The sequence below is a fragment of the Schistocerca serialis genome, chromosome 6 (assembly GCF_023864345.2).
Source record: "Schistocerca serialis cubense isolate TAMUIC-IGC-003099 chromosome 6, iqSchSeri2.2, whole genome shotgun sequence".
NCBI lineage: Eukaryota > Metazoa > Arthropoda > Insecta > Orthoptera > Acrididae > Schistocerca > Schistocerca serialis.
This window is the reverse complement of record NC_064643.1, coordinates 245,647,877-245,660,891: the sequence shown is the minus strand read 5'-3', so window position 1 is coordinate 245,660,891 and position 13,015 is coordinate 245,647,877. Positions and strand designations below refer to the sequence as shown.

The 13,015-nt window shown below is 36.1% G+C and overlaps 1 protein-coding gene across 1 annotated transcript in view; it reads right to left on the bottom strand.

Moving 5' to 3' along the window:
- The window catches only part of LOC126483864 (cysteine and histidine-rich protein 1 homolog), a 58,044-nt gene extending 49,716 nt beyond the window's left edge, over positions 1-8,328 (bottom strand). The window contains exons 1-2 of the mRNA XM_050107087.1: positions 8,068-8,328; positions 4,800-5,038 (exon numbers count right to left, since the gene is read on the bottom strand). Coding sequence (XP_049963044.1) covers positions 4,800-5,038; positions 8,068-8,277 — 449 coding nt within the window. The 5' untranslated portion in view covers positions 8,278-8,328. The remainder of the gene's footprint in view (positions 1-4,799; positions 5,039-8,067) is intronic.
- Positions 8,329-13,015: the final 4,687 nt, after the last annotated feature.

Genomic DNA, 13,015 nt, shown 5'->3' with positions numbered 1-13,015 from the left:
TGAAAAAGTTCATGTCTCTTTGTTCCCAGGAGGTTCAAGGTGTTACCTTCACCAGCTGGTTCTCCATCTGCTCAAAGTTACATTCAGGATCATTCTGTCTGGCAACAGTTTTGATTGCATGACTCTCCCATTCTATACTTGCAGGTATGAAATATTGTCAATGAAAGAAAATAATGTCAATTTTTTAGAGTGTAATTCTTAATGGAGTTTCCTTTGTGCTCAACTTCCCTTTCATCAAGGTTCTTGTTATCTGTCCCCTAACTTATTCTATGGCATGGATAGAGGGTCATTCCACATCAAATCACCCAATAAAAAATAAATTTTACACCCACCTCCTTAGATTTTCATGAAATTTGGCTCAAATGGTTCTAATACCATCCTGACAACACCTGCAAAATTTTTTTGCTGTATCTCTTATAGTTTTTTTTTATAAATTTTTTAAGTTTTTATGTTTGTGTTTTCCGAACCTTCCGAAATGGTAAATTTAATTTGTATTCAAAACTTTAAAATTGCTTATCTTAAAAACTCTTATACATAACATCATGAATTTTTGCAGCAAGTTTATTTATTATACATATTTGAAGATAAAAATGATACTATTAAAATATATTAATATTTTCTATGAAAAAAATATATATATGTATTTTTTCTTTTCTTTTTTTTAACGGATGTTTTGTTTTATAAGAATTGCAATATCTAGAGTCTCAGACCTGATAGAATGCTCAAATTTGTTTTAATTTACTCTTAAACATATAGGCTACTTGATAAAACAAAAATAATGATGGCTTTTTAACATATTTATTAATTACAGTAGATTACATTAGAATTATGTACAAAGATAGTGTACTTACGACACATATGTATAACCCAACTGATTGCTTGAAACATTGAATTTTTTGAGTAATTTTGTCTTTTTAATAAACATTAATGCTGATTCAACTTGTTTTTCCACTTCATCCAAGAGCTTTCAGTTCTTTTGATACAGTCTTTTTTGAAGTAATACATTCTCCCAGTGCCGCTTGATTGAGGTGCGTCTACTACACAGACTATGTGCTCCAAAGGCACTATGCAAGAATCTTCACTTTCAGGCCAATAAAATGATGCAGCTGGTCCTGAAGGATGTAGAAATAGAATTTCTGCATCTTCTTCATCATTGAATATTGTTTTTACCAGTCCAAAGTACCAGTTACCATCATAATTTACAGCCACATAGCTATTTATGGATGGTTCAACACGAACCCAATCAGAAGATGAATGGAAAGAAAAGAGTAAGGAGGGTTTTACACTATCTATAGTCCTTCTAATTTCAAGGTTGTTTGTTGGAAGTGGTTTGAAGTTATGAAAACTTGTTGTTCCAGGAATGGTTCGGGTTGCTGAAAAACGGTTTTCTAGTTTTAACCATAGCAAATCAGCTTCCTTTTTGTCAATAAAGTGAAAATGAACACACATGGATTACAGTCATTATTTGTTCTTTGTCTGAAAGCTGTAGACTAGCTTTCCTTAAAATTCTTTTAATAGTTCCTCCTAGGCCATCACAAATTGACTTCCCATGACTTGTTGCAAAAAAAGAGTGTTGGACCTTCAAATTAAAGCCTCTCAAGTGTTCAGTCAACAGCCACTTTGTAATTTCTCTTTGTACAAAGTTAACAAAACCAGTATCACGTTCTTGGTCATCACTAATAAAACATTGGTTGGAAACAAAAACATTGTTTTCCTCATTTCTTAGAAAAACTCCAACTGGGTGTAGAGTACAACCACCTCTATTCCAGTGGTAACTTTGGATCTCATTTTGTATAGCGAAGGAATAATTTTCACTGAAACCCATCACAATAATTGCTGTTTTGGGTGGTGGGTCTTCTTTCAATCTTTTAAAGGTTGCTGATTGGGATTTTGCTATAAACAAGTACGGGGTGAGCTTTTCCAATGACCTAACCAATAAAGAAATGTAGTCTTCAACACTGATACGACTGTTTGATCATTTCTGCCCTGTCTGTGTTAACCCACTGACTGATTACAATTTCTTCTTGTAAATCATAATCTTCACTTAGTTTTTCAGATAAGCACTCAGTTAGTGCAGTATTTGCAATACAGCTGTCGCAATGACGTAGCATGCAGTTTTGGTTTTCCGTGTTGCACACAAGCATCTTAATTATAAGATTCTTCAATTTTCACAGCATCCAGTAATAGTTTAACATTCTGGTGGATACTGCATACACATACAGTGTGTGTGCCTGCAGCACACCATTTAGGATACACCATTTAGGTCTCAAGAAACAAAATTTTGAAAATCCTACTTCTACCACGGGATTCTCCCATTGGAAAGAATAATAGAGTTCTCTCTAGTTACACAAAATGAGTCTTTTTTGCATGTACACATTTTTTTGAACACTTACTTTGTCTTTTGTTCCAGGTAGCACTCTGGAACTTTCATCCTTTTCATAAAAATCTGTTACAAGTCTTACTGTATTTTCAGAAAGAGTTGTACCTTTTTTTGGACCAGGAGTTTCCAAAATACCCTTTTTGGATTTTAGCTTTCTAGCTTGTCGCACCATGTACTCACTTACATAAAATTCTTTCATCACTTTATTTTGACTCCAAGAATCTGGAGCCAAGGGCAGAATCTGGATTTTTATAGACCTCCCAACAGATGAAATCTTCTCTTTCATAAGAGAAATCATTACATCAAAATCCTTTGCTTTCTCAACCACACTTTTATCTTCTTCGTCATCATCAGAACTTGGTGCATCATATTTTAATGCTTTTGAAACCGCCTTTTTTTGCAGTCTTTTCAATACTGCTAACCTTCCTTTTAAAATAAGACCCTTTACTTTGTTCTGACAAGCCATGAAGCTCTATCGGTGTTAAACCTAAATTATCAAGAGCAATGTTTGTTTGTACGAGGGATTCATTTCTGGATTCCTGTGATTCTAATTCAACCATGACTTCATCATCTGTTTCACTTTCATTGACTTCAACTCTTTATTTTTCCTCACAAAAGTTACGGCATGTTGAGCAAAACTTTTGTCCAGGTTTTATGCTAATATTTTTTGTCAGTAATTGTTTAGAAAGATCCAAGCCTACACTTTTCAATGATTTTTTGATGGGCTTTTTGTGTTTTTTTAGTGCATCTACACATGTTGTTTGATACTTTTCAAAAACGTTTAAAAAGTAGTAGCTGTGGTATGAACATATATTCTTAAATTCACACAGATTAATTCCAGATCGTAAGTGGATCAAATCTTTTTCTTCCTCGCTCATTTCAGATACCGGCTGTAACTGTTTTGAAGGTGTGTAGGTTGTTTGGAAACAGTCAGATTTTTTAAATAACCCTACGCTACAGGTTTGAATATCTGACATACTGATTTCACTTTTGGTCTGATTACTGTTCTGGTTACTTTTATAGGATATTGGAAAAGAATCTCTGTAAACTAAGTAACAGTACTTACTGAAAGTTTGAATAAACTTAATAAAATACTATCCAAGCACTATTTAACACTGTAATAATTTTTTACTTCAAAACACAGGAGTAACAAAACAAAATCCAAGCGTACATTGTTATTCGAAGAAGACAAAAACTTATTTTCGGTGTCTAAGTCACTTGGTACTTTTTATTTTTAAAATATAATTAATATTATTTTAAAAATTAGATAACTATTAAACAGGTTAAAAAGCCAACATAATTTTTCTTTTATCTAATAGCCTATACAATTAAGAGTATTTTAAAACAAATTTGAGCTTTCTATCAGGTCTGAGACTCTAGATATTGCAGTTTTTGTAAAACTAAACATCCGTTAGCTAAAAAAAAAACTTGTAAATTTTTATTCATTTGGAAGGTTTTAATATATCTTTATGGTAATTTTTTTAATATTTAGATATAATACACAAACTTATTTCAAAATTTCATACTGATATCTTGAGTATTCTTTAATATACAAATTTTTTAGTTGTGAGGACACGTTTAAGTTACGATTTCCGATTGCTGAAACAACGCCAAATCTAAAAACTTTAAAAATTTATAAAAAAAACTATAAGAGATAGAGCAAAAAAAATTTACAAGTGCTTTCAGGATGATAAAAGAAGTAATTGTAGCAAGTTTCATCAAAATCTGTCATGGTTGGTGTCAAGGCCTGGGTGACTTGACATGGAATGACCCTAGAGAAACCATGGCTCCGAATGTTATGCCTTTCTTAATGTGTTCTCTGTGTGTTTCTGTACGGAGTCAACCTATAATATTAAATAATCATTTTATGGATGTTGCAATTGTAATATACCTTACAACAGGAGCACTTCTACTTACTTTACAAGAACAATCTCCACATTTACTGAATCTTTTACAGTTAATGTTCAGTTACATACATGCTGGTATTAGTAACAATTATTTTATAAAAAAGTTTTGTGACTTGCAAAAGCAGTGACAAAGTATTTTTTAAATTCTCTCTCCCTTCGCTCCCTCCCCCCCCCCCTTTTTTTTTGAAGTAAATGTGCAGACCTCTTAGTGTGGCAACCTTAAAAGCAACTAACATGTGGCCAGTATACAAATATCTTCACACAGTTTGGTAATACCTACTTTAAAACACATGGAATAGATTTTTTTCCAAATGATACAAGCAAGTAATTAAAATACTGCCAGATAATAGCACAGCATGACACACTGATGGGCGAGTGCAATAGACAGCAATTTTATGGAAACATTACACTCCAGGGCAGTATATAAAACTTTTAACTGAAATATAAATGCAATGTAACACCCAAACAAATTATTTAACTAAAAAATTTACATAATAATTTCTAATGTTCACCTTTCTTCACAAAGTGACTCTTCATGCCTCTCCAGAGTATTTCGAGGAAATTCTTTACCACAAAACTGGCATTCTGAAGGTAATTCACTAACAGCTTTTTCAACGGCTAAATTACGTGAAGCCGATGTTTTACTTATTTCAATCCTACAATTGGGACATGTAGCAATTTCATCTCTTAACCTTGCATCTGCCAGAACATGGGTGAAGCACCCTGCACACATCAGGTGACCATTTGTACACTGAAAAAATTACAATAATACAAATTACAGATTTTCCTTTGCACCTACTTGACATGATACCATTACATTCCACAACAATAAAATAATGATAACTTTAAGTATCACTACTGTACTGCAACATTTCAAATATATTCATTAGTGAAAAGAAAAGGTGTGATCTAAAATATGTATCTTGTAAACTAGTTTTTTGATTTCTTGACAAAGATGACTTGGGAACAATACAATACTATAAATGAAAGGTTGTCTGCAACACATACAGACAGGAGGAGGAGGAGGAGGAGGAGGAGGAGGAGGATGATGATGAGGGTGTTAGTGTTTAACATCCCATTGACAATGAGGTAATTAGAAATGGAACACAAGCTTGGACTGGAGGAGGATGGAGAAGGAAAGTGACCATGCTCATTCGAAGGAACTCTCCTGACATATGCCTTAGGTGATTTAGGGAAATCAGAGAAAACCTAAATCAGGATGGCTGGACACAGATTTGAACTTTTGTCGTCCTGAATGCGCGTCCTGTGGGCTAACCACCGTGCCACCCTGTTCAATAACACTTACAAAGTAAGTAATTACACAGTAGTTATATATAGGTAAAAACCCATAAAAATTAAGCATTTAATAAGTGGAGAAAATGAGGCTGGGGGATATTTAGGTGTACCTCAAGAAATTGTACTCGGTCCATTTACGTTCAACCTACTTATAAACAATATTGAAGTTAGTTTGAAGGATAAAAAAAATACTGTATGCTGATGACATTACATTAGTTAATGTAACAGAAAATCTGAAAAGAAGCATGCTTATGTCAACAAATAACGCAGTACAGTGGTTCATACAGAATGGTGTTCATGAATACAGAAAAGAAAGATAACATAGACATATTCATACGTAAAACAAGACTGGAAGAAGTTACCTCTATAAACTTTTGGGAATTGCAGTTGACAGTAAGCTCCAGTGGAGGCAACATACAGACAATATCTGTTGTAAATTAAGCACCATAATATTTATTATGAAACAGCTTGCACACTTATGCTAACAAACAATATCGATGTACAGTATAACATCCTCTACTTGAACCATATTTACACACAGTATGGAATAACTGTTTGGTGAAACATCAGCAGCAACAATAAAGGACAACCCTGAATACAACACAAGATGACACAAACAGAAATGCCTTCCCTAATTTAAAAATACTGACACTTCCATACATGTACATATTCAGAACAACAATGTCATTAATCAAAGGCAATATATTAGGCCTACTAGAAAAAAATCCGATGTTGATTCATATCACATAATAAATAAAGACTGGCTGAGAAATATATCACACAGACTTACAGCTGCTGAGAAAGGTCATTGATACTCACTGGTGTAAACTGATAAAGTGTCTTCCTTTCTGACAAAATCCTTTCACTGTTGAAAGGGAAGGGGAAACTGAACACACATTTCTTGTTTAGTCAGCCAATTAACTGTGTTATTGTCAGTTTTCACATCACGGGACCATACAGTCCCAAACATCACAATTTCTATGTGTTCATGGAAAAAAAAAGAGGGTGGGGCCACACTTTCACAATTCCATAGCGCAATTCTCCCTCACAGCATGTAACAATTTTTTCCACATTAATGATTGCCACGAATGCAAACTTATTTATATTATTCTATTATAAAGACAATAGACCATTTACTGCTGGTAAGCTGTCAAAAAAATGCATCCTAAAAACACTATTGCTGAATTTGCACAATCGGTTATTGTGTGTTGTCTATTCTACCATTTAACAGATTTCTGCAATCATCAAAGCTCTGTTCATAACATGTGTACTATTCCGCAGATTTACCTTATGGCATGGATAGTATTAATAAAAATCAGCAATATCAAAATACTTAATGAACTTTAATTATGATCCACTTATTGCTGGGGTGATTGGTCTATGTTCTGCACTTATCAGTTCTGTTACAGAGAGAAACTTCACTTACAAACAACCCGGGTAATTTTCTATGACTTTCAAAAATACTTGACACAAAATAAATTACACCTAACAAAATATATTTTGACACTTTACTTCTATACTTACTGAATGTTTGGGAAATTAAAGATGTATACTTATTACCCATTATTAGAGTACAATTTAATTTTAATACTAGTACAAAGTTACACTGTCATTAACTTATGACCAATCTTAAAAGAGTATTGTAGTCGTCCTACAGCTAATGGGCAGAGAAACTTGGCCGTTCCAGGAGGAAATCATATGTTAATAAGAAGTAAAAACAACAGTGTTAATTCAATATTGCAGGTTTACTTTGACATATCTAGATACTGTATCAACCTGGCAGTGTTCAATTGATCACAATCCCTCAGAAGCCCTCTTCATACCAAATGCAACTAATGAATAACCACAAGCCTAGAAGAGCGTGGGCAGGTAGGAAGAAAATTGAAATGCAAACTAGAAAATATAGAGCTAATAGGCTGTTACTTTTAGTACAAAATAATGGAAGAAGGGGGTTATCCTGACTGGTAAAAAGTTACCCTGACTGACTGTAACATTTTCTACCTTTAATGATGACATATAATTGCATTGTTTGTCAATGATGCGTGCATTTTTTAGTACTGATTTATGGCATATTATATTTTCACACTCTAATTATACTATTTTATAATGAAGACTTCCACTACGAATAAAAAATTGTTCTTATGAACTTACAAACAAATTGTAAAAAATATTTTTTTTAATTACACTTGGCCAATTATTACTCCGCGGGACGAGCAACTGAATCGGCTCATATTATTACTAACGTAAGCTAACGATATGAAGCACTTCTGGTGAAGGCAACATGCATTACCGCAAAAAATATATATATACACACACAACGTAATAAAAAAGGGAAACGCAGTCGAATCTCATAACAAATGCAATTAAACACAGTTTTCTATGCTAAATTCAGACATATTTGAAAACTGTACTGTAATTCATGGGCATAAAACAATAATTACTGTTCCAAAATATTTCTGACAATCAGCTGATCTTCAAACAGACCTGATAAACTGCTGCCTTTGGGAGGTCCAAACAAACTGCGCAGCATAGAATACCCCCAAGTCTTTGTTCTAACTTCTCAGGGTTTCCATCAGTTCGTTTTAGTACTTTCCTTCTCTTACTTTCTGGCTCAGCAAACTCATCTGTTTTATCTTCAACTTCTTGTATTTCCTGATGATCGCTGCTAGACGATGCAGCTTCAGCGTCCGCCATTTTGTTTGTTGTTGTGGCGCAAAACCACCCCGTCCGCACAATAGAGAGTCACGTGACAAACAGCTGCAAGAACTCCAACCAGGAATGGCAATGACCTTCTGTGCAAAACTGGAAGCCATTTGTCAATATTTTTATTTACTGATGACAACGCGAAGTCCTATTGTTTTACTGAAACATAATTATAAACGAAATCTATCACTGTGTATTAAAAGTAAAAACAGGATGCGAGACTATTGCCTAAAAAGACACGCCCTTCAAAAACTTGCAAAAGGCGGAAAATTTGAAACATATTCGGGAAATTTGTTCCAGACAATATATTATTCCGTGTGCATGTAACTGATTGTTGCTTGTAACTGTCTTCATTCTCATTGCATGAGTAAACTGAAATTTCAGGAACTGAATGCCATGTTAGTGTGCCTAGTCTTCGGAAAATAATTTTTAATTGTGAGTACAAGCAGAATTTATGTGCAGCAAATAATTTTATTTGAACTAAGAATCGTGGTAGTACTTCGTTCAAGGGATTTGTAGTCATGAATGTAGTAAATTAGGCTTAGCGTGTAAGCGACTGTTGAATTATGGTAGTTCCCTAAGCGTACAATTTTTTGCCGTGTTGCTTATTGGCGTGCAACTTCCTTGTCTAACAACATCAAAATTAAGCATAGTGATAGAATACCCACATAACAGCGTACATTTGAGAAGATTCCACAGTTTTTTCTACAGATAGTGGAAAATGGACTGAAGAGTTTCTGGGAGAGATAGGCCTGCAGTTGTATCGTGGTGTAGGTGGCATTTTCCAGACTCGCTAGAGGCAAAAGCCGGTACGCTCAAAGAGACCCCTGCTGACCTTGTCGTATGTTGCTCATCTGAACTGTGAAAATATATATTGGTGAGCACTATACATTGATGTGGAGTATGTCATGGGATACTTCCTAATATTGTGTAGAACTTCCTTTTGCCCGGCTTAGTCCAGCAACTCGACATGGCATGGATTCAACAAGTCGTTGGAAGTCTACTGCAGAAATATTGATCCACGCTGACTCCATAACTGTCCGTAATTCCAAAAGTGTTGCCGGCGCAGGATTTTGTGCATGAATCGTCCTCTCGATTATATCCCATAAATGTTCGATAGGATTCATCTTGGGCGTTCGGGATGGCCAAGTCATTCGCTCGCATTGTCCAGAATGTTCTTCAGAGCAATTGTGGTGATATGGTGCATTGCCATCCACAAAATAATTTCTTCGGTGTTTGGGAACATGAAGTCTATTAATAGCTGTCTCCAAGTAGCCGAACATAACTTTTTCCAATCAATGATCGGTTCAGCTGGACCAGAGGACCCAGTCCATTCCATGTAAACACCACCATCTTGCACAGTGCCTTGGTAACTACTTGGGTCCTTGACTTCATAGGCCCTGCACTACATTTGAACCCTATCATCAGCTTATACCAACTGAAATCGGGATTCATCTGACCAGGCCACGATTTTCCAGTCATCTAGGGTCTAACTGATATGGTTGTGAGCCCAAGAGAGACGATGTCGCACTGTTAGCAAAGGCACTCACGTCAGTTGTCTGCTACCATAGCCCGTAAGGCCAAATTTTGCCACACTGTCATTGCGGAAATGTTCATCATACATTCCGTAGTGATTTCTGTGGTTATTTCACGCACTGTTGCTTGTCTGTAAGCACTGACAATTCTACGCAAACCCAGGGTTGTCAAGTGAAGGCCATTACTGTATATGTAGATATCGCTATCTCAAGCCTTTTGTCACGTCAGTGTAGAGATGCATGATATAATGAATACATGTAAATAAAACAAATGCATAGCGGAATTCAAGAATAAATCAAAGACAATTTAGGGCATTAAGAGATGTGAAATGAATAAACTTGGCAAAGGTAATCCTATTGAACTACACAATGACATTAGCTTCTGGACAGAATTCAAATTTTTGGCCACCAAATAACACTTATTCTTCTCAACATGACTGAAACCACAAGAACAAAAAATTTACCCATTGACAGAACATCTATGATACCTAACATATCAATCAATCAATCAAATTTTATTGTTGTTCAGCTCATAAAGCAAAAGACAACGTCAAGATAACTTACATTTTTAACATTAATTACTAAATACAATTTAGGCCATCCGCTAGATCAGTGTGCAATTTGCAGTGGGGGATCCCCTCATCTGGTTTTAGTTAAGCATCCCAACCTGGGATGTTTATTTCCCACGCACTGGAGTAAAACTTTACATTTAATTTAAATTTGTGGAGCCGAACACTGAAAGTTTTTGATACAGTCTTAATATTAATATGTTTGCTTATTAATTTGAAAAAGTGTTATGTAGTAGATAAGCATTTCAAAACATTTAGAACTAAATGACAAGAGGACGCACGCCACATTTCCGTAGCATGCCACAATGTTGCAAGACGTCGCCCCAGCGTAAACGAGGCTTTAGAGTCAGGTCTGTATTGTATGGTGGATGTGATGTGTTGCGTACGAAACTAAAACCTGCAATCAGATCCAAACGGCGTCGAAAACTGTGAAGAGGTGTCATCCTGCAGCAAAATAACGCTCGCCCACATTCTGCCAAACGGACAGCCGACGCAATAAAGGAGTTGAGATTCGAGGTGCTGGAACATCCACCATACAGTCCAGACCTGGCTCCAAGGGATTTTTACATGTTTGGACCCTTAACGGAAGCACTACAGGGAAGAAGATTTGAAAGTGATGAAAACGCCATTGCTGCGGTGCAATATTGGTTACAGATGCAACCGATAAACGTATTTTTCTGACGAAATAAAAAAAAAAAAAAAACTCGTAAAACGTCGGGAAAACTGCATTGAAGTCGAGGGATGTTGCGTAGAAAAATAACGCATGTTTCAGTTTTCTATCATCAGAATAAGTACAGCTTTTCACAAATGTACCTTTGCTATTTGAACTCCCCTCAAATACCTGTATGTAGATGATTTTGTAAATAAGCTTTACCTATAATGTACTTTTAAAGATATAACAAGGAATGGCTTTTCTGATAGTGCATACGTGTGAATAGTGACTTTCGGCATTAACATCTATTTATAAATAACTGTTTAACCATGGGCAACGCCAGGGTCCAAGCTAGTAACATATATAATTATACTAACCCTCTAGGACATCCCCCTCTCTGGTAAAAGCACAAATCGTACACTGCGCTAGATACAGTGTTGAAAGACAGTATTTTCAGTTTCAAAACATTCGTCTACTGTGTAGAAAGTATTATTTACTAGTATTCTGTACAACTTAGCTTTGAAGATATTGACAGGTAACTCTTTCAAAATCTAAACTTATTGTACAACTTAAGTCCAAGAACTAAATATGAATTCTGTGACTTGGATAGTCTTTGATATGGTACATCTAAACATGATTTGTTCCTGGTGTTATGGCTATGTATATTCCTTCTTAATGATTTATTTGAAATATTGTTCCTAACATACAATAGAACATTATAGATGTACAAGTTTATTACCGTCAGGCATTGCAATTTAACAAACAAGGGTTTACAGTGTTCTAACTTATCTGAGTCGGTTATTATTCTTACTAATTTTTTTTGTAAAAGTAGAATGCCCTTTACGTGACTGCTGTTTCCCCACAATAAGGTTCCTTACGTAGGAATTGAATACTAGAGGAATACTTGCATCACTAGAAATCCGTTTTACCAAATCAACTGTTAAGTAGGAAAAGGCAGAGTGCTACTTACTGTAAAGATAACGTATTTATTTGCAGACAGCCACAATTAAAAGATACTTACGCACAAGCTTCCGACCACAGCCTTCATCAGAAAAAGAGAATCACAAACCATTGATTAACACACGCAAGCACAGTTCAAGCACACATGATCACCAACTCCATTAGCTTGGGCGAGATTGCAGCTATCACGTGGGATAGTAGCACCGATCTGGAGGAGGTGACAAAGGGAAAGATATAGCAGTGTAAGGTTGGAGAAAGAGAGGAGTGCTGTCTGACGTAGTGTGCAGAGACTAGGATGTCAACAGACTCAGTGTCAAGAGGTTTTGAGGCAGGGAGATGGAGAAAACATAGTGAAAAAGGAGAGGAGTGTAGAATGATTGGGGGGGGGGGGGGGGGCAGAGGATGGAAAACAGAGTGTGGGAAATATAATCGACCGGGGTGATAGGACAGAGGGAGTGGAAACCATTGGTTGGATGGGGTAGGGACAGTATGTTACTGTAGGTTCAGGCCAGGATAATTATGGGAGCAGAGAATGTGTTGCAAGGATAACTACCATTTATGCAGTTCAGAAAAGCTGGTGTTGGAGGGTAGGATCCAGATAGCTGGGTAGTGAAACAGCCACCGAAATGAAGAATGTTATCTTCAGCTGCATGTTGTGCCACAGAGTGGTCTACTTTGCTCTTCACCACGGAATGGAGGGTGGCCATTCATCCTGGTGGACAGAGGGTTTGTAAACACACCAATATAAAAAGCTGTTCAATGATTGCAGCAGAGCTGGTAAATGACACGGGTGCTTTCACGGGTGGCCCAATCCCTGATGGAATATGATAAACTTGTGATAGGAATGGAATAGGAAGTGGTGAGTGGATGGATTGGGCAGGTTATGCACCTAGGTCTTCCACAGGGAGGGGTAGGAAGGATTTTGGTCGGATGTCCCTCATTTCAGGGCATGATGATGGATAATCAAAGCCCTGGCGAAGGATGAGGTTCAGTTGTTCTGGTCCAGAGTAGTA